This window comes from Bemisia tabaci, chromosome 6, assembly GCF_918797505.1.
Source record: "Bemisia tabaci chromosome 6, PGI_BMITA_v3".
In the NCBI taxonomy this organism is placed as follows: domain Eukaryota; kingdom Metazoa; phylum Arthropoda; class Insecta; order Hemiptera; family Aleyrodidae; genus Bemisia; species Bemisia tabaci.
The window spans coordinates 43875055-43898075 of NC_092798.1; the positions used below are offsets into that span (position 1 = coordinate 43875055).

Consider the following 23021-nt stretch of genomic DNA (forward strand, 5'->3'; position numbering starts at 1 on the left):
TCGGCAACGTTTGAAGGCTCATACGACGTTTTTCCTTAGCGCGGCAGTATTCTATCTTGGAGCTGAAGCCGAGGAAAATCCACTCAACGAATTCGTGCGAGCATTCAGATTATGAGCTTCCGCGTGAGAAAAGCGTGAGTTCCCTTCTGTGCCATGCCAAAGCGCGTATTTTATCTGAGTTCGCGTTTGCAGTTAAGTGGTTTCTATTTGGATCCTTACTGGAACGCGTGAATTCGAAGGGAAACGGGAGTGGATCCCGTTTGGAGAAAAATGGAGAAAAACACCGACACGCGTACCTATCCCACTCTCATTTTCTTCACAACTGGGGTCTGAAGGGGACAAATAGGCGGCTTTTTCCGAGTCGAAGGGAACGAAACGCCTGCAGTTGAAAGGTCAGCAGACGTTTCTGACCGTGATTGGGGTTTGTTCCTCTCCTCGGATCATGCCGTTGAGGCTCAGATTTTCATATTTAAATTGGAGCGTCGATGGGTTCGGTCTTCCGCATTGTGGCTCTTCGAAATTTTCGCCTGGTTGAGCGTTCGCGGGAAAAATTTTATGTGCTCTCTGAGGAATTTAAATGGATTCCCGTCGAAAGCGAATGAATTGCTTGTTTCGGAAAGTGCTCGATTTTGAAAAACGGAAATCCAGAAAACGAAATGAAATTATTTTAGTCGAATTTTTTCAGTAAGCGGAAAATACTTTTAGCGAATGATATGTTTAATTCCAGAAAAAGTCCTGAAGCCGGAAAAAGAGTTTAAACTTTCAGGACCTTTAAGGGTACAATATGAGCATTCCACGGAAAAAAAGTGTCAGGGGTTATCCCCTAAAATTGCGGTACTACCCCAATTTGATGGATGATATGGACATTTCTAGTTAATTGTGGTAGTACCGCAACATTTGGGTTAGTTACCTAATTTATTGGGGTACTATCATAATTAATTGGGTTCTACCATAAATAATTGGGGTACTACTACAATTAATTGGAAATGTCCATATCATCCAACAACCTCGTGCTTTTTTTCCGTGTTCTAAATCCGTGGACTCTGCCAATTGCCAAGATACGCGAAACAAGCGCCTTTCTATGCAACTGTCACATTTCGGCTATCGACACGGAAAAAAAGAGGTGAGGGCTGTCGGATGATGTAGGCATTTTCAATTTTACATTTATCTATAATAATCAATTAAGTTACTGATACAAAAGTTGCGGCACCACCCCAACCTGAGTTGCGGTACTACCGCAATCAATTGGAAATGTCCATACCAGCCAACAAATTGGGGTAATACCACAATTATTTTTGGGGACAACCCTTGACACTTTTTTCCATGGATACCAACGTTTCCTGCCTTTCTCACTTTTTTGCGTGAACCGGTCCTTCGATTTGACGGACCGAATAGTGCAGCTGATGCAACACGCTGACGTCAAACCACGGTCCATGAGCTCGAACTGCCTTTTCTCACACTGGAAAAAAAAAACACATTGGATCTAGAGTCCAGACTCTTAAAAACATCGACAAGAAAAAATAATCTTGATTCAATCGGATTTTTGCTTTAGATCAAGAACCAAGCCTCTTAATTTGAGCGGATTTCCTTTTGATTTAAGCAAAAATCTGATTGAATCAAGAATATTTTTTCTTGTCAATGTTTTCAAGAGTCTGGACTCTAGATCCGATGTGTTTTTTTTTTCAGTGCAGCATATGGCTGCCTTCAGTCTCAAGTTTCGAGGAATAATTATAAAACGCGCTTAAACAAGAGACTGGACGCACAAAATCACTTGGGTATCACGTCCCAAGCAGGCGGCATATATCCCATTCAAGAGTATTTTTTCTTGTCAATGTTTTCAAGAGGCTGCACTCTAGATCCAATGTGTTTTTTTCCAGTGCAGCATATATGGCTGCCCTCAGTCTCAAATTTCGAGGAATAATTATAAAATGCGCTCAAACAAGAGACTGGACGCACAAAATCACTAAGGTATCACGTCCCAAGCAGGCGGCATGTATCCCATTATTTCAGTTTTTTTTCGCCTCAACAGGAGCCACCCAATTAATCCCATTGCCGCGGCCCCGCAGCTTAGTTAGAGTCCTTGCATGAGCAGGGATCTCCCTGCACTTCTTTTTACGCGCTGCGAGTCTCGTACCCTTGCCGTGCACACTTAAATTACAGGCAATTTCATGCCTTTGCTCTCTCCTTTTTCCTTTTTCGAGGCTCTGTCCGTCGGTGCAAGGCATTCTGTGTTGCTGTTAATTAGATTGGGAAGGGCGGAGCGCAACGGACCGGAATTAGCAAGGAGCCGTCCGGTTTCCGGTTTGGCCGGAAACGGGCTCGCAAAACTCCGAGAGATAATGAATACGTTAAAAACTGATGAAAAAAAGTGCTAACAAGACGTAGGGCTCGGAAAACGTTACCATGGCATGCTAGGCTAGAAATGCACGGCCGCTAGTTTTTCTATCTCTGAAATTTCAGTAGTCACGCAATCGACATTTTAATCGCGAAATTGCACACATTGAAGTTTGAAAAGCAGTGTTAAAATTGTACATAAATTATACTATATTAAATTATATATATTGATTCGTGCCTTGGTTCCTCAAGACAAAATATTATGGTAAAATAAAGAAATAAAAAGTGTACCGGAGCACACATTTTAGTGACAGAGGTTTTGTTCTGGATGCATTTCGGGTGAAAATCCCATCTTCAGCAAGAAACTTTTATAAAACACAATAACTATTATACACTGAAAAAGATATAAAAATGAATTTTATAATATCGGAAAATTAAAGAGAGCTAAAGCAAAATATATGTCCACGGAAGTTCAGCAGGTAACATTTTTCATGAAGGAATATGTTGTTCAATTTTTCCCCTGAGGTAAAGTTTCTGAAGAATCACATCGTTAAGAGATATGAACTTCCATGAATTTTTGCACATTAAGGCTCTTTTAGTTTAGGAAACGTTGGAGCATCACGCACATGTTTCCCCTTCTCTTTCTTAACCGGTCCTCTATAAAAAGCGTATGTTAGGAAAGTATCGCCATGCATGTGCCGTTCTGAGACTGGTCCATCTGTTTTAGACTTTTTATATGGTAATTTCAGGGCAATTTGGACCAACGTGATTGAGAAAATATACATTAATAAGGGAGAAAAAGTGGACCTCACTCGGCAAAAAAAAACAGTCAACGTTTGTTCAGAACTTAATCAGAAGTTGGAAACGAAAAAATTCTTATCGCGTCTGAAATGAATGTTGTATGCGAGAAATGTAGCGAAACTAAAAGGCTTTATCTTAATAAAATCACGAGAAAATCATGATGGTGCAACAAAAAATTCGTGAAACACATTACAAACTAGAAAAATTACGCGGCAGTAGGCTGATTGTTGAAATCTGTAGACAAAGGGATAGACAAAGAAGACAAATAGAAATGGGAGGGATCCTATTGGTGGAAACAGATTGTTGCAATGAGAAAAGTGGTTAGTAATGGACTAACTAATGGCAACACAAAAATGGCCCTTCCTGTAAATAGTCCATCATTTTCTACCTTACTCTGTAAGAGCCAACCTGTTCAACCAACAGGATCGTTCAATTTTCCCTCTGTCTCCTTTGTCTACGGATTTGTCAATCAATTTCAACAATCAGCCCACAGGAATGGATTTCAGACTTTCTTTATGTACCCTTCATGGTTCTCGTGTAATGTGATTTTAGCCCTGGGATGGGTTTTCACCTGGCTGTATCCCTTAAGTGAACTTCGTGCCACGCTACTTTCTTCGTTTATTTTGGTCCATAACACCAGGAGCGGATGGGAATCCACGAAATCCTAAAACTCGCCTAATCAGAGAGTGGCACAATGTTTCGGTAGTAAAAAGCTTGATATGACAGTGCTCTTTCTGTATGGGTACTCTAGTTCGCTACGCAGCGATAACATAAACTGGAGCTTTTCTCATGAGTCGCCCCAAGCGGCTGGAACTCATCATAAACGGAGGCAAGAAATAATGAAGCAACTGCATGATGTGAAAGCCTAACGGGCCGTAATTCACTTTCCCCGTCGGAAATAGGCCCTCAATCGGAGCGCGTGTGATACCAACCCTTCCCCCCCCCCTCTCCGGGAAGGGGCGAAAGGTTCTCATCGAGACTTTGCCTACTTCCCTATTCTGCCGGGCTAAGGAAGAACGCCGTATGAACATTCGAGAGTTGCCAAATTTCCTTCGATAAAATGTTTATTTTTGAGGAAAGTCATGAATATTCTTCCTTCAAATTTTCAGAATCTTTCGGTAAAATTGCGAAAAAAATTATCTGAAAAATTTAGAGGGAAATATTTATAAGTTTATCAGGGAATTTGCGTTTTATCAAAGGAAATTTGGCAACGCCTGAAGGTTTATACGGCGTTTTTCCTCAGCACGGCAGTATTGCCTCAAAGAATGTGAACATGACAGTACGTGACACAAATCGGCACCGACTTACGATCCAAAAAGGAGCCATTCATCAAGACTTGCATGTTCTAAAGAAAGCAGTAACGACAAAATTCTTCTTTCCCTCAAGGAAGGACGTAATTATATTTCAATTTTTCCAAATTTCCTCTCGCAAATTGCATTTTTGCTTATCAAAGGAAATTTTGCAACGCCTGAAGGTTCATATGGTGTTCTTCCCCAGTGTGGTAGAATAGTTCAGTCCCACTAGAGTCCCTTTATAGTGAGAGTCAAGACAATGTGAATCCATTTCTGATTGATTCCCGCATTTTAGGACTCCACAGTGTCACAAACGGGAATAAAGATTACATTTTCACCAATTGCAAAGATTATAATCTGGACCAGGGAATTACGGGCTCGGCAAGGAACAAATGGAATTAGAGAAGGAACGGAGAAAGGAATTTGAGAATGGGCAAATCGAGGATTACGAAAAACTTTCAATTTGTGTAATCTTTATTCCCGTTTGTGACTCCATGAGGGGGGTTGTCTTGACTCTCAGCATGATGGGACTCTAGGTCCCACCAACAATGCTCATTGTCACTGGAGCTAATATATTTTTTACCAGTGGGTCAATCTCCTCAAAATTTCATACTCTCTTGGGTATGAGACGAAGCTCAACGACTCGATGCGATGAAAAGTTGAGCGTGTGATGTCGTCGTCAATTTTTGATGAAAATTACAGAGCGACGGACGTGCGACTGCTCCGACCGTAATCTTGTCGACAAGACATTCAATTACTACTCTCCCTGTTATTACTCCGCTTCCGCTCGCGATGCACTCTTATTTACCGATATCACCGAGCCAACCATCCAGACTTTTTACATAACCTCTTCGCTTTTCGCGCCAGCGATAGTCACTGCTCGCGCTTGGTTACTCGACTCAATGCAACGTAACGTGTTATTTCCAGGCAAAAACGCGAGCAGACACAGTGGGAAGAGCCATCGGAAAAAGGCAGATATGGCATTTTTCACTGAAACTGCAAATTTGATGCTTCACGTACTAGCCGCTACGGCGGGTGGCCGGCCAGCGATGGACTCGAATTCGCGCCTACAAACCTGACAGGATACTTCAAGCATTGCGAAACGCGTGAAGTATTCATTTAGGTTTGAAGGCGCTAGTGTGCGTTCCGTGCTGGCATGCTTGATTCTTGGAGATCAGCTAAAAGTAATGAGGTCTGTCCGACCAGCAGCTGTAACCGGTAAAAAACACGCTGTACCAGCTCAATATTAACCGAGATATCGCGTTTTGGAAAATTCTAGCCGAATAGCAGAACAAACCGCGACCAAAAAATAAAAATTCAGGGGACCTCAGAGCTTATAATGAAGCGGGATCATTTAGAGACCGTTGATAGGTGTACAAAATCATCATTAATATGTGAAATTGAAGATAACTTTAGATAAATTTTTAGATTAACAAAATTCTGATTTTATTGATATACTCAGTTATTATTTTATTAACAACAGTAAACGTGATAATTTTTAAAAAAAAATATAACTATAATAATTGAGTGAAAGATTATGTCAATAAAAAGAAGTGACATATTTTTTTTATTAGATGAAAAATCTTGACAAGTGGAACGGTAGAACGAATTGTGACGAAAAATGAAAATTTAGGGGTTCACAGCGCTCATAGTAATGATATAATAAGTAGTACGGGGATGATGCCTCTCGGGGAAAATTTTACGAGAAAATCGATGAGTATTTTTTTTACATTGACTCTTGTGGATGTGTCAAGGGACCGACAAAAATTTCGTCTTCAGTGGATTTTCGTCTCAACCGTATTTCGTCTTAACGAGCTTTTACTGTAGCCACTTTTAAACTTTCGAGTTTTGTATTAGTAAAAATATGAGCTTTTAAAGTTGCCATTGACTCGCTCCACTGTGCGCGATGGGGATCTCGTCGCCCCTAGTTCCTCCTTCAAAGGAGGTGTTCGAGGATCGCTGCACGGCACTCCGTCACAAAAAAAACGGACTTTCAAGTAGAGTAATAAAATGCGGAGAGACTTTTTTCAGCACGTTCCGCCCATTTTTCGCGGCACTTTCCGTGGATCAGACGAGTCGAATTTGCATGGGATTTATCGCTAATTTATGTTTTTATGCAATGTTACGTCCGTCGCAATTTTTCATTATTTTTTCCATCTCGTGCTTTCGTTTTTGTTGGATTCTCTCCAAAGTTAGCCGATTTTACACGTCAATGATAGTTAGTGAAAATAGAGTCCTTATGCGAGAGTCTACCTCTGGTTCACGAAAGGGTTGGAGATATTTTATTTTCAGTTGCCACTTGCGACGTGTGAAGAAGGTTCTGGCGTAGCTCCAGCGAAAGTTTAAGATATTTTCGAGAGCCCCGCTTAGGAGCTTTGCAACGTCTTTATCATTTGAGATGCATAGAAACACGTATTGAAAGTTTCAAATAGTCGCCCACTCATCGATAGAATTGCAATACAGATTCGCAAATTCAGCTGTAAGTTTAATTGAAACTATAGCTGAATTATCTTAAGATAATTTTGATCATCTTAAGATAATCAGAACTCAATTTTAAGGGGTTGGAACGATTTAAATTGTATCTGAAGTTTTTTTAAAGTATGGAGCTACACATCTTATTCTTTCGAATTTCAGCTATAGACAAGTCGGTTCTACTCGTTCATCACATCCACACGTCCACTGAATTTGAGCCTTACTAAAGTTGTATCCAATTGTATAATGTCCGAAAAAGTTGGTCAATTTTTGTATCAGTCAAAAAATATTTACTACGTTCGCATATAACAAAAACAACTACTATGTGCATAATCAATGTTTAGAACGCATGTACTGATCAAGTGTTATTTTTTCGTGGTTTGAATGCAATTGGAACATTTGGAAGATATTACTAAGCTAACTTTCTTGTGGGCATTTTCGGACTGGGTGTATTCTTGTGATAGTCGGCTCTCTATATCAGTAGACGATCAGTAGAAAATAAAAGGACCAACAACTGGTGTTGCTGCAATATCTTGTCGGATATTACGCCAAAGGGTATCCCGGGATAAGCATGTCAAAATGCCCTTGTGAACGGATTTTTATTTTAACCATTTTAAGTCATCAAGGGTGTCCTAAAACTTAGGTTTTGGGGAATTTTAGCCCTCCAACCCCCTCCGCCCCCCCTCAGACCCCCAAAAACCGCTTTTTGGGGCTATTTTTGACTATGCTAACGTCTTTTCCTCATAACTTTCGTAATTTTCGATAGAATTGAACCAAAATTTGTCAGAATCTACATCAATTAGCTTAGTTTCTGTAGAAAAAAATTCATTATCATCTGATAATATTTTAGCTTCTAAAAAAATTCGTAAAATTTTAAAAAAAAATCATTTTTCTCCTTTTTTTCGCGCTAGGTGACGTATGGAAACGAGGACACAAACAAAAATTGCCTCTTTTCTTAAGTTATACATCCAATAAGATACAGAAAAAATTTCGTGTTGATCGGAGTGGTGCGCCATACTTAAAAACGCAATTTTCTAACCTCAAAACGGCCAAAATGCCACCATAGCCTCCTTTGATGACTAGGCGTGGAGAAATATGTAGAGAGAAACATCCGGTTTTATCGTCTCACCTCTTAAGTGATCCACTTAAGTACCTTGAGCCAAAATTTCGAGTTGATCAGAATGGTGCGCAACACCCAAGCACGCAATTTTCTAACCTCAAAACGGTCAAATTGCCCATTTCGGCACCCATTATCACTCCGTGTCAAAAAATAAGGAGAGGGACATCCGGTTTTATCATCTCACCTCTTAAATGATCCACTTAAGTACCTTGAGCCAAAATTTCGAGTTGATCAGAGTGGTGCGCAACACCCAAACACGCAATTTTGTAACCTCAAAACGGCCAAATTGCCCATTTCGGCTGATTTCGGCACCCATTATCACTCCGTGTCAAAAAATAAGAAGAGAGACATCCGATATTATTGTCCTACCTCATAAATTAGACACTTAAGTACATTTAGTCGAAATTTCGTGTCGATCAGAGTGGTGCGCAACACCCAAGCACGCAATTTTGTTACCTCAAAACGGCCAAATTGCCCATTTCGGCTGATTTCGGCACCCATTATCACTCCGTGTCAAAAAATAAGAAGAGGGACATCCGATATTATTGTCCTACCTCATAAATTAGACACTTAAGTACATTTAGTCGAAATTTCGTGTCGATCAGAGTGGTGCGCAACACCCGAACACGCCGTTTTCTTGTTAATTTAGTTACTAGAATTTGCCAGTACCTACTCGGTGCACTACTACGTATTATTGAAGTTTGGAGGAGGGAACGCTTCTACGTGGGGGATGAGCGAGCCTCCCTACTGTCATATAATTCCTGGGAGTTCAGAGGTTTCGCTGAGTGATCGGGTCTGCTACGCGGTAGGGTGCCAAAATGAACTTTGAAATGTGCATCATGCACTTATCAAGCGGGCTCGTCGCTGACATACAGTGATAATGAATGCCAAAATGGGAATTTTGGGAGGTTTTAGGTTAGAAAACGGCGTGTTCCGGTGTCGCGCACCACTCTGATTGACACGAAATTTCGACTAAATTGGTACTCAAATCGGGAGGCTCGCACATCCCCCACGTAGAAGCGTGCCCTCCTCCAAACTTCAATAATACGTAGTAGTGCACCGAGTAGGTACTGGCAAATTCTAGTAACTAAATTAACAAGAAAACGGCGTGTTCGGGTGTTGCGCACCACTCTGATCGACACGAAATTTCACTAAATGTACTTAAGTGTCTAATTTATGAGGTAGGACAATAATATCGGATGTCCCTCTTCTTATTTTTTGACACGGAGTGATAATGGGTGCCGAAATCAGCCGAAATGGGCAATTTGGCCGTTTTGAGGTTACAAAATTGCGTGCTTGGGTGTTGCGCACCACTCTGATCGACACGAAATTTCGACTAAATGTACTTAAGTGTCTAATTTATGAGGTAGGACAATAATATCGGATGTCTCTCTTCTTATTTTTTGACACGGAGTGATAATGGGTGCCGAAATCAGCCGAAATGGGCAATTTGGCCGTTTTGAGGTTACAAAATTGCGTGTTTGGGTGTTGCGCACCACTCTGATCAACTCGAAATTTTGGCTCAAGGTACTTAAGTGGATCATTTAAGAGGTGAGATGATAAAACCGGATGTCCCTCTCCTTATTTTTTGACACGGAGTGATAATGGGTGCCGAAATGGGCAATTTGACCGTTTTGAGGTTAGAAAATTGCGTGCTTGGGTGTTGCGCACCATTCTGATCAACTCGAAATTTTGGCTCAAGGTACTTAAGTGGATCACTTAAGAGGTGAGACGATAAAACCGGATGTTTCTCTCTACATATTTCTCCACGCCTAGTCATCAAAGGAGGCTATGGTGGCATTTTGGCCGTTTTGAGGTTAGAAAATTGCGTTTTTAAGTATGGCGCACCACTCCGATCAACACGAAATTTTTTCTGTATCTTATTGGATGTATAACTTAAGAAAAGAGGCAATTTTTGTTTGTGTCCTCGTTTCCATACGTCACCTAGCGCGAAAAAAGGAGAAAAATGATTTTTTTTTAAAATTTTACGAATTTTTTTAGAAGCTAAAATATTATCAGATGATAATGAATTTTTTTCTACAGAAACTAAGCTAATTGATGTAGATTCTGACAAATTTTGGTTCAATTCTATCGAAAATTACGAAAGTTATGAGGAAAAGACGTTAGCATAGTCAAAAATAGCCCCAAAAAGCGGTTTTTGGGGGTCTGAGGGGGGGCGGAGGGGGTTGGAGGGCTAAAATTCCCCAAAACCTAAGTTTTAGGACACCCTTGATGACTTAAAATGGTTAAAATAAAAATCCGTTCACAAGGGCATTTCGACATGCTTATCCCGGGATACCCTTTTCGATGTAAATTGACAACATTTTTTCCTTAACATTTTCGGATGTTTATTAGATAAAAGTACAAATAGAGTAATTTTTTAAAATAATCATCCAATTTCCCATTTAAAAAAAATATCAGAAGCTGGGCGGCGTTCGAAAGATTATACAGTGTTTTCCTTCGCTCGGCAGAATATCATACTAAGGGCTCATTTTTACTCAAAACGTTGAGTAAATTGATTCGCTTGTTGACAGCAGTTTGTATGACGGCGGTCGGTTTCAAGATAAAACAACACTGAAATGAATGAAAAAAAAAAAATAACAATACAATAAAATCTGTTCCACAAAACCAGATACTGTCAATCATCGATGGTTTTAAAGAGAGTGATAAATGATTCGGTCCGATAACTGTTCGTGAGGACTTCGCCCTCCCTCCATCCCTTCAACCGTTCTCCCGTCATCATGGATTATACCTAAGGGTAAGATCTAATGCGGATACTCGGTCCGTGGCTTTCAAAAAATAACAATGTACAAGAACGCGCTTGTAATGATATATATTTTTCATGAAAATATAGAAATTTTCCTCTTAAAATAAAATAAAGTTGAAAAAATATGCAGGCAATGATCTGGTTAATGAAGTTACATAGAAACTGCAACCCCAAAGAGGATGGAATCTGGCAATACCTCTTATGCAGCAAATCTGGAACTGATTGGGAAAGAGCTTTTATGACAAAGGATCATGCCGCAAATTTAGAGTACAGTCGTGGCAGAAAGAAGTAAATGCTTTGACCCTAACGCAAAAAGATCAGAACATGCTGCAGGTACTTAAAAATCTTCAACTCTGACATCCAATCCGGTAGAAATATAAAACTTCAACCCTTCCACTGCTCATTTCAAACTCGATGTCGTTACTTCCGTTTTATGAACCTCGGCCCAATTTGACTACATTTTGCAATAATTAAGGAACTCTTATTTTTGACTCATCCAAAAAACACCCATCTTCGAGAGGAAACTAGTGTTATACATGTTATTTCTAAAATTATTCAGAAATAGTACTTCCTTATTGGAAAGCAAGGTGGTGAAATGAACCACCACCACAACCATTTCCACACCATTTCGCTGGGGGAACGAAGCCAAAAAGTTCCAAAAATTTTAAATTAGAGTCAAAACATTTTTTGCTCTTTTTTATGTTTCATACAGTTCGGGCCGTGTTTTAGTGTTTTTCCCCCTTTTTACAATATATAGTCCAGTGTGGTACATACCCATGTTTTTTAATGCTCAATATTTTCAAGTACAAGCGTACAAATCTAGAAACGTGTTGAAAATTCTGACTCCTGCACTGGACTGGGAAGAGAAAAAGCTATTTGAACAGTCATAAGTTGCAAAATTTCCCATGATAAAGAATTTATTCTTCAGAAAAGTTATAACTATTTGTACTTATCCTCGACATTTTCAGATGTTTTACACTGGGAAAAAAAAACACATTGGATCTAGAGTCCAGACTCTTGAAAACATTGACAAGAAAAAGGACTCTTGATTTAAGCTTAAATTAAAAGGAAATCCGCTCAAATTAAGAGGCTTGGTTCTTGATTTAAGCTTAAACATGATTGAATCAAGAGTATTTTTTCTTGTCGATGTTTCTGAGAGTCTGGACTCTAGATGCAATGTGTTTTTTTTTTTTTTTTTTTTTTTTTTTTTTTTTTTTTTTTTTTTCCCAGTGTAGATCGAATCACGAATGTACTTCTCTGACTAATTGGAAAAAAAAAAAATGTTTAAAAGTTTATTAAGACGTCCGTGTCGTATTACTTATTGGAAACTTGACAACGTCTGAAGGGTCATACGGCGTTTCCTCTTAACACGGTGACGCAGCCATGAGGCAAAGGAAAGTCAAAGAGCAGCTTCAGGGTCACCGGAGACCGGCTTGGAGTCGGTACCGTCCATATGAAGGGACTCCCGCATTTAAGACTCTTCCACTTATGATCCTCAAGTTACACTCTCGAATTAATAAATAATTTGCTCTCCCTTCTTGGTTTCAGCGCCCTGAGCAGAACTGCTCCTCGCGGCGAAAACCCCGCAAGTGTCCACAGGGTTCGTCTCGCAGTTGAGCGGTTTTCGCACGGCGGTTCCGAGAAAGGGTCAGGCGGCGCGGCGAGTCATCCCCACCGCCACTTATGAGGGTGCGGGGGGGGGGGGGAGCGATGGAGCCATCTTCATCTTCCCACTTCACGCTGCGCTATAATTATTATTATCTATTAAGAGGTTCCGCGTCTTTGCCAACTTGTGCGAAAAACGGACACTTTCTGCGTCCCTGCCGTGAATTGAGTTGACAGCTTTAGTGGTTTTAGTGAAATTAGCGTTCGGTACACGGAGGAAAAAACCTCGTGCGTGTGACTCGAAGTTTAGGTCATATGAATCTCTGAAGTTTTCGGATTGAGCATCTGAACACTTTAGGTCTAGCTGTCGAGGTTCGGATCACATATCTGAAACTTCAGTTCTTACATCTGAAGTACTTCAGATGTGAGAACCGAAGTTTTTCGGATGTGAGAACCGAAGTACTTCAGATGAAAGACCTAAAGTTTCAGATGTGTGATCCGAACCTCGACAGCTAGACTTAAAGTGTTCAGATGCTCAATCCGAAAACTTCAGAGATCCATATGACCTAAACTTCGGGTCCCACGAACGAGGTTTTTTTCTCCGTGTATATCGTAGCAAAATTGTATTCTGGACCAGAGAGCATCGATGTAGGAAGTGGAGGCATCTTTTCCCCTTCAGATTAAGGAATCTGTGCCGTTTTCTGATTGGTTCCAGTCAGGGCCAGATAAGCGCTCAGGAGACTGCACGGGGTGGTGGTCGATAGGGGCTTCATGTCCAACAGTTTAAGGGCCCCACGAAACCCAAAATTCCAGAGTTAGGGTCTCTCAAAGACTTTTTTTTAGAGTTCAAGGACCGCTGGCGGGTGAGGATTTAGAAAAAATCGTCCAGGAACGCCTGTGGGATCGAAGGCCCAGCCCACGGTGATGTAGCACTTCGGTACGGCGTGGCGATTAATTTGGCCCTGGTTCAAGTATTCACTCATAGCGCTGCACAATAACTAAGAGTCTTAAAATTCAAGAATTGCAAATATTTAATCATGTGAACATATGAGGTGTCAGGTGTCCCCCTCTGCTCGTAAAAACCTATTTAAAATTGATAACTGTCCGATCAATAGCCATCAAGCAATCCGGATAACGAATACTTTACTATTATATTTAACTATTCAATTATCTAATAATTAGGTAATTAACCATAAACTAACCGATTAACCAAAAGTCATTTTGATCTAAGGTTTATTTTTTAACTTCTATATAGCTCATACAGTAGCTATTGAAATTTGAAGACCTTTTCGAGTACATTTCTACCATCGGCGTGCACAATTTTATTGTCAGCAACGCCTGATCGCGCTTACTAGGTTACCAATTTTTATACTCTTCATTTAGACTAATCCTCCAAATAGAATACAGATGAACCAAGTTAGAAGATGTAGACATTAGACGAATGCTCTACTACGTTTAGTGACACATCACATACTCTTAATATTCGTTTTGGAGGGCGCTGTGTCTGTTAAATCAATATTGAACTATTCAGTCCCCCTCATTCGTTCACTGCGGCAACTATGCGCCCCTTACTGAGCGCTGTCATTTATGATCTCAAAACTAGGTACCGGCGTGGATGTTTCACAGTCATCCTTGTGAGGAATCCTCAGTAGTTAGGGCTGTGCGCCTGGAGGATTCCACGCAGATAAACTGTTGAAAATTGTGTTTAATTACAGCGATACTCTATTCCTTTGCCAGCATTAAATTTTTACACTTCCGTGATCAAAGCATACTTGCTTTAACATCAGGAAATAGTTTATCCTAATTTATTTTAAAGTTCCACCGTCCTTACATCCGAAAAAAGTTATGTTTTTTAAAAAAAACCTGCATTTTTTTTACCAAACATGGGGAACAGAGAAACAATCGCGGTGCAGCACCATGCATGAGTTCCATTCTATCGTTGATTTAGATAATTTTGAATCTGAAGGAATGTAGTTTAAAGGACGGGTTTTAAAATTTCAGTAAATTCGCTCTGTGACGTGAAAAAATTTGAATATAAATGCTCAAAAAGAGTCCGCAGCACTCAAACTGGAGTAAAACGCGTGTTTAACGGGCACTTTAACACCAAAAATGCACAGAAGTATGAAACTGAACCAGAGTCACGGCGTTCAACACTTCTTAATTTAAAAAAAAAGGTATGCATATGAGTCATATAATCTTTGGACCAGTGACGATGTGTGAATGATTGATTATCGATATTTTCCCATTCGCAACTATGGTAAATAATCGATTATTAAGGTGTTCATCGCGAACACCGTTTATCGATCCTTTTCCATAGCTTAAATGACAGATCAATTTATGTATCACAGAGCACGCCACTCCACTTCTCCGGGAATGTGACCAACCGTCCTTTTGGCGAAATAATTTAGAGCGTTAAAATGTGAATACGTTCTGTCGTCATAAAATGACAGATTCGATCAACAATTGACATCATTTCTTGTAATTTCAGTATTTCAGAAACCGTAGAGTGTGTTCTGCTAACAACGCAAACCTTTAATTTTACACCCAACTTAAGGATAAGTTTTCCCCGGAAAACATGTTCTCCATACACTAAGGTAGCTTTTCTTGTGCTCAGTTATTTCGACATAAATAAATAGTCCTTACAAGCTACCGCGAAAGAGAGCTTGACGCTTGAATTCAGTTAAGGAGCTGAAATGATCCCGGCGCAAAGCGATAATTAGTTCTTCCTTTCGCCTTTCTTCTCCTTCTCGTAATTTCCGGTGCGAAGCTAAGAATGATTGAGATTCATTATGTCGAAAGAAAATGACGGAATAATAGGCTCACTCAGAAATAATTGAATAAAATTATTCAGATTTTCACTTAAAAGTTATCAGAAGCCATTAAACTGTAGCCTCTTTGATTTCGACGTTGGATTGCAAGAATTGGACCAAGCATTACAAATAGGAGCTAAATATATTATATACTGCTCAAAAAGAGGGTGGCACTTCCGTAGCTTGAATTAAAGTACTCGTTATTTTTGGACAAGAAACACAAAAAAACCTGAAAACTGCAACAACAATCGATATTCTATCTTTCATGTCTTTTCTTCTGTATTTATGTAATTACTAACATGTATTTATTTATTTTTCACAAAAAAGAACATGTTAAAAAAGCCCATCAGCATTTTAGTCTTTTTGTCTCTCTTTATCAAAATAGAAAAAAATTTTCCTCATATGAAACAACGCGTGTTTTTTTGCGAAAAATGTTTATAAGATGCAAAAATTGGTTCTATTGAAAGTATTAAAATAAGTGAGCGGAGGTCTTGGATATTTCATGGAACCTGTGGATGGATCCTCGACTGTGCGTATGATGAGGAAAATCCCTTTAGGCAGACATTGTAATATAGATAAAATCCCTTGATGATATAACTTCGGTGTTAAAAAGTCTGTTGAAACTTTTAAAATAGCTTTGAATCGGAGCATGTCCACGATAACGCGCTGCCTTGATGCAATACCCTTCAAATATTTTAATTGATCTAGCTTCACATGAGAACTGGATTGAATTTGGGTCTGACTAGAATCATTTTTTTTGTTCACACCAACTCAGGCCAGTGCCGATTTTACCAACATCAGATCAGATCGATTCAGTCACCGAAATGAAGGATTCTTGGTATTCGCTCTCATAGGTTGTACCTCTTAGTAATTTTCAGCCATGCCACGGCGGACATTTTTAACAGAGGAACCCAACGCCTTCAAATTGTTGGACTTTTGCCCCTCTCAAAAAACACGTTTCCGTTTCGGAGCTCGGTGAGCGCCTTCTGTACTCTGCTCTGCATACGACTATTCGAACGTGCCGGAGCTCAAGTTGCCTGTACGACGTTTTGAAGGCATTTTTACGGCGAGCGTGTCTGCGATTTGATGAGCGTTCTTTCTGTGCGAGTATACCCATTAAAAGTATATTCGCATGGTTGTGTCTCCTGTCAGCAACAGATCCATGATGCAACCTTGGAATAAAGTTACGCAGCCTCGTGTAAGGAACTATGAAAGCCCCGCGAAAATTTCATGCATGCTTTAGAGTTTTGAGCCTCGAACTTGCTCTTTCATGAAACAACGCGGCACGAGCAGTGGCATAACTCTGCCGTTCTACGGAAGAACGCCGTATGAGCATTCAAATGTTGCCAATTTTCTCTTAATACAAAAAGTATAATCAAGAAGTAAGTTAAATATATTTTTCCATGAAATGTCCAGATATTAAATTGAATTGCAAACAAAATCGTCTGATAAATTGGAAGAAAAAGATTCACAACTTTTTAACTAAATTAGGACTTAATTGAAGGAAATTCGGCAACGTCTGAAGGCTCATACAGCGTTTTTCCTCAGCAAAGCAGAACAGCTCTCTAACTTATACCCGAAGCCCCGATAATTCTCTCATCCCTCAAAAATCCATACTCATCCACTTGTCGTCCTCTTGTTGCCTTTTACTTCTCTGCCTCAATCAAACCGTTATCAAAACCGCGCAACTCAGAAACGAGCTCCGATGCAGATACGCGGTTTTGCTGCTTTCACGGCAGCATTATCTTTTCCCGCCGCGGTTTAGTTTTCGCTCCGTGCCCACTCGCAGTGAGTCCGGTTCATTCCGTCCCCCGTCTACGTTGCCAAATCTACCGTGTTAAGGAAGAACGCCGTACAAACATTGATACCAGTAGTCTTACAGTGTTGTTTTACAGTGTGTCAAAAATTGATACCAGTTTTGGCTTACTTCAGTGGCGTGGCGTGCTGTGCGATATATCGATTGATCTGCGATTTATGGGAAAAGATTGATTATTAAAAAGGTGTTCGGAGCGAACACCTTGATAATCGATTCTTTACTACAGCTTCAAATGGAGAAATGTCGATAGTCGATCATTCACGTCATGCCACTGGCTTACTTATACATTTGATTGTCTTGTGCTTCTCTCCAGACAAACTTGATTGCTGGTAGCTTTAAAAAAAGTGCCTGCAGACGTGATGAAATTTCAATTTCGAGGTGTGGATTACGCAAATTGTGCCATGTGAAGCCCCTCTTCACGTCTTCCCCCTCCCCTATAACATTGCGATTTTCTTGTAATTTCAATAAAAAGTCTATTCAGCCTTAATTTATCACCGTGGGTATGATATTTATTTTCAACCGGATACATTTATTCTGTTAAAAATCGACAACGCTCCTCCACTGTTTCGCTTTGATCCGAGCGGGCCGAAAATAATGAATGAAAAGCAATATCTGAGTCGGCGCACAAGCCGTCACTCCGCCATCGAAAGCTTGTAACTCCATTTTTAAGTGAGCCCTCGATACCGCGAATTTAAATGGAAATCAAGGTTCATTGAGTTGTATTTCGTTTTATTTGTCAGTCGAGTTGCGTAATATTTCGTTTTTGCCGCTTCACGTGCTTTATCAAGCGGTTAATTCGGATTGAAATAAAGGCATTAAGTTAAATGCTTTTCTGAGCGAGATCACTAATGGGCGTGCGCGAGGCCCAGTGGCGATTCCTAAAAATTGGCAGCACTGTTTCTCCCTCATTTAAATCCATTGAAAATATCGATTTTACGTGAGGCAAGCTGTCTCACCAAGAATCGATTGTTTTATATACATTTAAATGGAGGGTAACAACCAGTGTTACCAACTTGCGAAATTGCGTTGCCGAGGCCCACTCGCATATTTTCTGTCACTGAGTGTAGCATTTCGCCATGCCTCAGTTATTTATAACATTTTCACAGGCCGTTGCATTTTAAATGAGACAATATGTCATCCTGCCCACAGCTGGATCACGGATATATCCGAGGCCTCTCTAGCCTCTTGTGCCTCCGTTTCAACCAGAACCGATTCCCCCAATTTTGCCTTAATTTTGCTGAAATTCACTTATTCAGTTCTCTTCATAACGCTCATCCCTGGCTTCCTTCAACACTGTTAGTGGTAAGTAAAAACGGCGCATGAGTATTCGAACGTTGCCAATTTCCCTATCAGAAAATATTTATTTTTTGAAGAATGCTCTGAATATTTTTCCTTGAAATTTTCAGGTTTTTTGGAGCAAATCCCAAACAAAATGCTTCGGAAAATCGGAAGGAAACTATTCGTAATTTATCCGAAAATTTGCGATTTGTCAAAGGAAATTTTGCAACGCCTGAAGGCTCTTATGACGTTTTTCCTTAGCACGGCAGAACATCTAACCCTAAGCCCCATTCTGCCGTGCTAAGGACTAAACCTTCAGGCGTTGCCAAATTTCCTTTGATAAAACGAGAATTCCCTGGTCAATATGAATATCCTCCTCCTAATTGTTCAGATAATTTTGTACGCAATTTAATCTAAAATACTTGAAAATTTCCAGGGATAGTATTCTTAAATTGGCGTCAAAAATACATGCTCTATCAAGGGAAATTTAGCAACTCTCGAATGTTCATACGGCGTTTTCTGAAGCATGACAGCATTGTCCCCACATGAACCAACAAAAATTGGTTTGAGAATGTGAAACCCGCATGGTTTCACAAAAATTGCGCTTCAGTCATATCTTCGGTAATTGTTATAACCTAAAACGGTATTGTTTGAACTAGAATCTTGTATCCTTGCAATGGAGTAACGTTCCCTCGTTTGAGAAACGACGAAATACCACAAACCGTTTGAATTGAGGAGGTAATAAAGAGGAAATAAAGTTATTGAAAGTTCAATATCAAACACAGGAAGCTTTTCGGTCTATTCGAAGTGTCTGAGCTCTTCTACAATCATCGTGGGGTATTATCGCAGATCCCGTATGAACGAGGGTATTCGCTTATCCCGGCCATGCTGACGTGATAGCGAAGAGAGCAGTAAGTACATTTCTGTATGAGCCATGCTTAGCACATGCTTTTATATGTTTCAAGGTTCATCCCAGCATGCACTAACTGCTCTTTTCACCATCCCGGCCATGTCCGGTCCTGTCAAGCCCAAATAACGGAGATAACCGATTTTTCACTTTATTACAAAATCAAAGTTTACTTATCATATGGTTTCTTTGTGTGAGTGCATACTCACCCCGCCTGTATTTCTTCGCTGCTCTGACGTAAGAGCGCATCTTTATTTCCAGGAAGCCATGGATTCGAAGGAATGATTGGAAAGCTAGGAGTCATATGGACAGTGGTCGATCTTCAAATCGACAGTGAAACTGCAGGATCGCGTATCTTAGTTCATGGCGTTGTGGACTTTCGTTATACTTCGCTTTTCAAAAGAAAAAACACCGTAATCGTTCGAGGAATTCTCGATTTTTTCCTCTGAGTGTTGAGAGTATTTTGTGAAAATGTCAAGCAGGAGCCTTGGTCTGTCCTCTTTTAATGCAATTAAATAGAAACGGGGATTTTGAAATACCGCAAAAACGAGATACGCTTTCCTGCTGAAGTCATATACGCTCTTATTTCAAAGGAGCAACTATATGTATTTATGCAAAACTAAAAATTGCGGCCGAGGGAACTTTGATTGAAGTTTATAAAAAAGACCAACAAATGTTTATTTTTTTAAGGAGTTTAACTGAAAATACTCAATATTTTCTTTAATTTCAACCCTCCAGCGAGAGAGGAATATTAGTCAAAAAAATCCTCAGCATTGCATCATTGTACCGAAGAGTACATTAACAGTCAAAACCACAAATCGACGGTGAAACTACCAAACCACGTATCTCGGTTTGCGACGTCGCAGACTTCCTGTCATACTTTATTTTTTAAATGAAAAACTACTTATCGTCCAGTCTCGAAAATTTCTGTGATTTTTCCTCTTCGTACGGGAAAAATTCTGCGAAAATTTCAAGGAATGATATTAATTTGGTCTACTTCAAAAAAATAAAATGTGAGCGTAGATTTTTAAACACCGCAAACGAGATACGTGGTTTGGTAGTTTCACCGTCGAAATCTCGTTGGCGGCCACAAACCGTGTTAGTCTCGTTGGTCCCCTCATGTTATTTTATCACAGAACAATTATGAATCAACACTTTTTCTTAAATTTTTCACGTAATATTACTCACGTGGAGAGGAGAAATCAGGGAAATTTCATGAAATAATTTTGAATGTATTTATATTCAAAAAAATAAGTTATGACAGTAAGTCTGCGTTTTTTTAAATCGAGGTACGCATTTTGGCAGTTTCGCCTGCTTTATACAATTATGTCTATATAATATTCAAAGTGATTGTTCAAATTCCAAACCTCCAAACATTTACTCTCCAGCTAACAAAGCCCGATTTGTGGACATATTGTCCTCATTCACAGCCTCTGAGATAGATCTTAAAATTAGAAGGGCGCAAAAACTGATCGGTTAGCGTAGAGCGAGGAATCCACAACGAGCAAATACATCGAACGATGCTCGAACACTCAAAGAAAGAGGGCAGGGGAGGATACAGTAGGTAATTTCCTCAGCGTTTATACGCCGCACAGTGGATCGAGTCAATTGGAGAGGTCGGACACAAAATTTTAAACTAAAACTACAAATTTTTATGTTTATTTTGTCACATTTTACATTTCAAGGGGTGCTCTAAGAAGAAAATTTTACGAGGGAAACCGATGGAACCACATTTAGAACCTCAAAGTTTTGTATAAACGGAGTTATAAGCGTTTAAAGTTTCCAAATTCTGTCCGAGCTTTCCTATTGACTCGATCCACTGTGCGCCGTCGGGATGGTTACACACAACATTATTGATTTTACAATGTTTCATGCACATAAGTACGAAAGTTTGTGTAACACGAAAGTTGATTCTGCCCCATTTATTTACGGGCTGGAAGCAGTTGATTAGAGTATGGCTATGGAATAGGCCAGTCGCATCGAAGCAACCCCCCAGCGCCCTTCCCCGCCCTCGCGAGTGCCCCCAGCCCCCTCTGCTGTGCTAAGCAAAAACCGCGTAATTTAAACCGAGGCCTCGTGTAGTTAAGTTGTTTCTGCTTGGCGTAGCCCCCTTACGGAGCATTGGCTTATACAGGTCGCGACCCCTAGCGTGCTGCTCGCCAATAACACCTCCCTCACCCCCTCCACAACATGCACACCTTCCTCCTCACCGTGGATTTTATAATTTACTACAACTTTTCAAATATATTCTATTTTCTGTTTCAGTTTTCGGAATGGCTGGGTCATGACACGGACTTGCCGCCCTATGGTGAGTTCCTCTTCGTTCCCTCTTTGTCCCGGTTTAGCAACTTGCCTCCGGAGTCTCCTTTGGCGCGCTCCGGTGCCGGAAGCCAATTTTCCAATGAGTTCAGTTGCAAGCTTTTAGGTTTTATTTTATTATTTTATCACATCATGCATGAAAGTTGGGTATCGTCAGGCGTAATGCTCCATAAGATGAAGCTATGGAATTTAATCTTCGGAGGAGATAGTGATTTTTTTTTTACAAGTATGCATATTTATCGCAAATCTCATGGGTTATGCCATTTTCTGTCAGGATTTATGTCGAAGAACTCAATGCCAATTTACCTCTACTTGCGGTTACATTCACATCAGCCGAGTTCAAAATCATATTCTGGGATGTAAAGTGAACAACAGGTGAAGGACTTTCCAATAAACCTTCGAGAGTTTCCGCACAATTTTTAAAAACTTCGATTCTAGATTCCCTCTTCTTTTTAGGTGCAATCTTCTGATGCGGTCAAAGTTCTTGTGAGGATAGTGTACTTAACTACTCCGCCGTACTGAGATAAAATGGCGTTTGAGCAACCAGGCGTTGCCGAATTTCCTCCGACTAATCACGAATTTTCAGGCAAACTTGTGAATATTTCTCTTCCGATTTTTCAGAGGCTTTCGTTCGTAATTTGAGTTAAAAAGTCTGAAAATGCCGAGGAAAAAATATCCATAACGTCTTTGAAAATAAATATTTCTTCAGAGGAAATGTGGCATCATTTGAACGCTCATACGGCTGTTTCACTTAGCACGGCATCACTTCTCTGAATCGTTCGCTGTGATCTGTAGTCTCATGCACCATCCCTTTTTTACCTACCGTTAAAAACCGAGTAAACGGCGAATTTCGAACAGTGTAAAATTGAGCGCTATACATGCATCACAAATGGCAGCCAAAATGATGAGTAGCTGTAAGTACAAATTAATGCAAAGTGAAATGAATAGCGCAAGAGCGATGCGCCTGAGATGAAGTCAGGTGTAAATAATTCAAAATTCAGCGGGCTTTGCGGTTGTGCTGCAGCAACTCTCAACCATCTCATTGTGGTCCCCTTTGCGGCCCATTTCGTGGTTGTAACCTATGAGGTGTGGTGTATTCCCATCGACGTCAAAGGTCTGAGCCACATACGAGACAAAAGGATGCATATCGATATTTATTACGTATTTTGCTTCCCTCTTCATGAAGTATGATCCAAAAGCTCCGCACAGCACCATAACGCACGCACAATGCAGCTCTTGCATGTGTGGGGAATGGAGATGTTGCATGTGTGAGGAACTTGCGATTTGGCTGTTGATTCTGAAGTAAAAGTTCGCGAGAAACACGATGGTGCCACTGGTTTTCTCTGAAATCAACTCCCAAGCTCATAAAAAGCTCTCAAGTTGAGGCCAAAATGGAGGGGATATCCCACGCTATCCTGAGAGTCCACCTCTACATCAAAACAAACTCTCCATGCAAAGATAGGGAGCAAATACATTGACAGGGCTGCCACTTTATTTGGG

The 23021-nt window shown here is 40.2% G+C and overlaps 1 protein-coding gene across 5 annotated transcripts in view; it reads left to right on the plus strand.

Moving 5' to 3' along the window:
• The window catches only part of Trpgamma (Transient receptor potential cation channel gamma), a 242877-nt gene that overhangs the window by 73484 nt on the left and 146372 nt on the right, over nucleotides 1–23021 (plus strand). For all 5 annotated transcript variants that reach the window (XM_072301540.1, XM_072301541.1, XM_019050824.2 and 2 more), the window contains one exon: nucleotides 21468–21510. In XM_072301540.1, coding sequence (XP_072157641.1) covers nucleotides 21468–21510 — 43 coding nt within the window. The remainder of the gene's footprint in view (nucleotides 1–21467; nucleotides 21511–23021) is intronic.